The sequence below is a fragment of the Gloeophyllum trabeum genome, assembly GCF_000344685.1.
Source record: "Gloeophyllum trabeum ATCC 11539 unplaced genomic scaffold GLOTRscaffold_00411, whole genome shotgun sequence".
NCBI lineage: Eukaryota > Fungi > Basidiomycota > Agaricomycetes > Gloeophyllales > Gloeophyllaceae > Gloeophyllum > Gloeophyllum trabeum.
The window spans coordinates 538-1,800 of NW_006920819.1; the positions used below are offsets into that span (position 1 = coordinate 538).

General features: G+C 47.7%; 1 protein-coding gene across 1 annotated transcript; it reads left to right on the forward strand.

Annotated features, from left to right (window-relative positions):
* Window positions 1–373: 373 nt before the first annotated feature.
* Window positions 374–670, forward strand: GLOTRDRAFT_12026 (uncharacterized protein; the record flags this gene model as incomplete). The annotated part of the gene is made up of 1 exon (XM_007873634.1): window positions 374–670. A coding segment is annotated over one exon (297 nt), but the record flags the coding sequence as incomplete, so codon positions are not given.
* Between the last annotated feature and the right edge of the window lie 593 nt (window positions 671–1,263).

Below are 1,263 nucleotides of genomic sequence, written 5' to 3' on the forward strand. Positions count from 1 at the left end.
CCTCAAGTTTGAGAACCAGTTACTACGGGAATCTAATGAAGCACTTGGCCGGGAGAATGATCAACTGACTATGGATAACCGTGCACTGCTGCAGAAACTCGGGATATGTGATGCCCTCAAAGACGATATCTTAAGGTTACGAGCACGCATCCAGGAGTTCGAATCCCAGGATCTTCCGCCGTATATCCTGGCCATTAAGGAAGTTAAGACACCTACAACTTCGGTGATCACTACCCCCGTCGATGGCGACTTAGTGCCAGTACGTAGCCGATTGGTATTACGTGACACGCCAGGCAATCGCCCAACACGAACGAATTCAGAACGCCAATGCATGACTGGCTACATTCGCATCAATGGTATATTGGCCCATACATTGTTTGATTCGGGCAGCACGCTTGACTGTATTAGCCCGGACTTCACGCGTATTGCGAATATCACATGTTTTGAGCTGAATAACCCCACATCCCTTCAGCTTGGCACTGTGGGTAGTCGCTCAAAGGTCAACTATGGTACTCATTTGAAGCTATTGATTGGCGGTCATTCCATTGATCACTATTTTGACGTGGCTAATATCGACCGCTATGATATTGTAATCGGCACACCGTTCTTGCGCGCAAGCCAAACGATTATGAACTTCAAGGATAATACGTTATCGGTATTTGGGAAGATCATTCCCTCACCTCCAAAGGGGGAGGGACAGGTGCATATGAATCGTATAAAGAGCAGGAAGCCTGCCAAGACGGATCAATGCCATAAACCAGAATGAAGCCCTGGCGCGGCGACGGTCACGCCGCAGCCAAAACGGCGAGTAACTATTGAGGAAGTGCCAGATGAGGAATTCACAAGGCCTCGTCAGTACTCGTCTGGACCATTACTGGAATTAGTTGAGGATGACTTAAATCAACCAAAGACTAATGATTCGCTATACGGTAATCAACCTGGTATCGGTAATACTAAAGGACCTATCGATGACAAATCTCAGCCTAAGGACCCTCCTACACCAGACACAGAGACTCAGACAACTCGACGAAGGGTCCCAGTCAAGCAATCCAGCGAACGGATGGGCGACGTGAATCAGAAAATACCATCGTTGGGCATGGATTTCGTGCCTACACTTCACTCATCATACGATGGTCCTCGAGACAAGTACGGCAATGAAGACCCGTTTGGAATTAACGAGTCAATATTGGACACATTCGAGGAATGTATTCGGCATGCTCATGAGCATGGTGATTTCACTGAAGAAGACATTCCACGACTTAG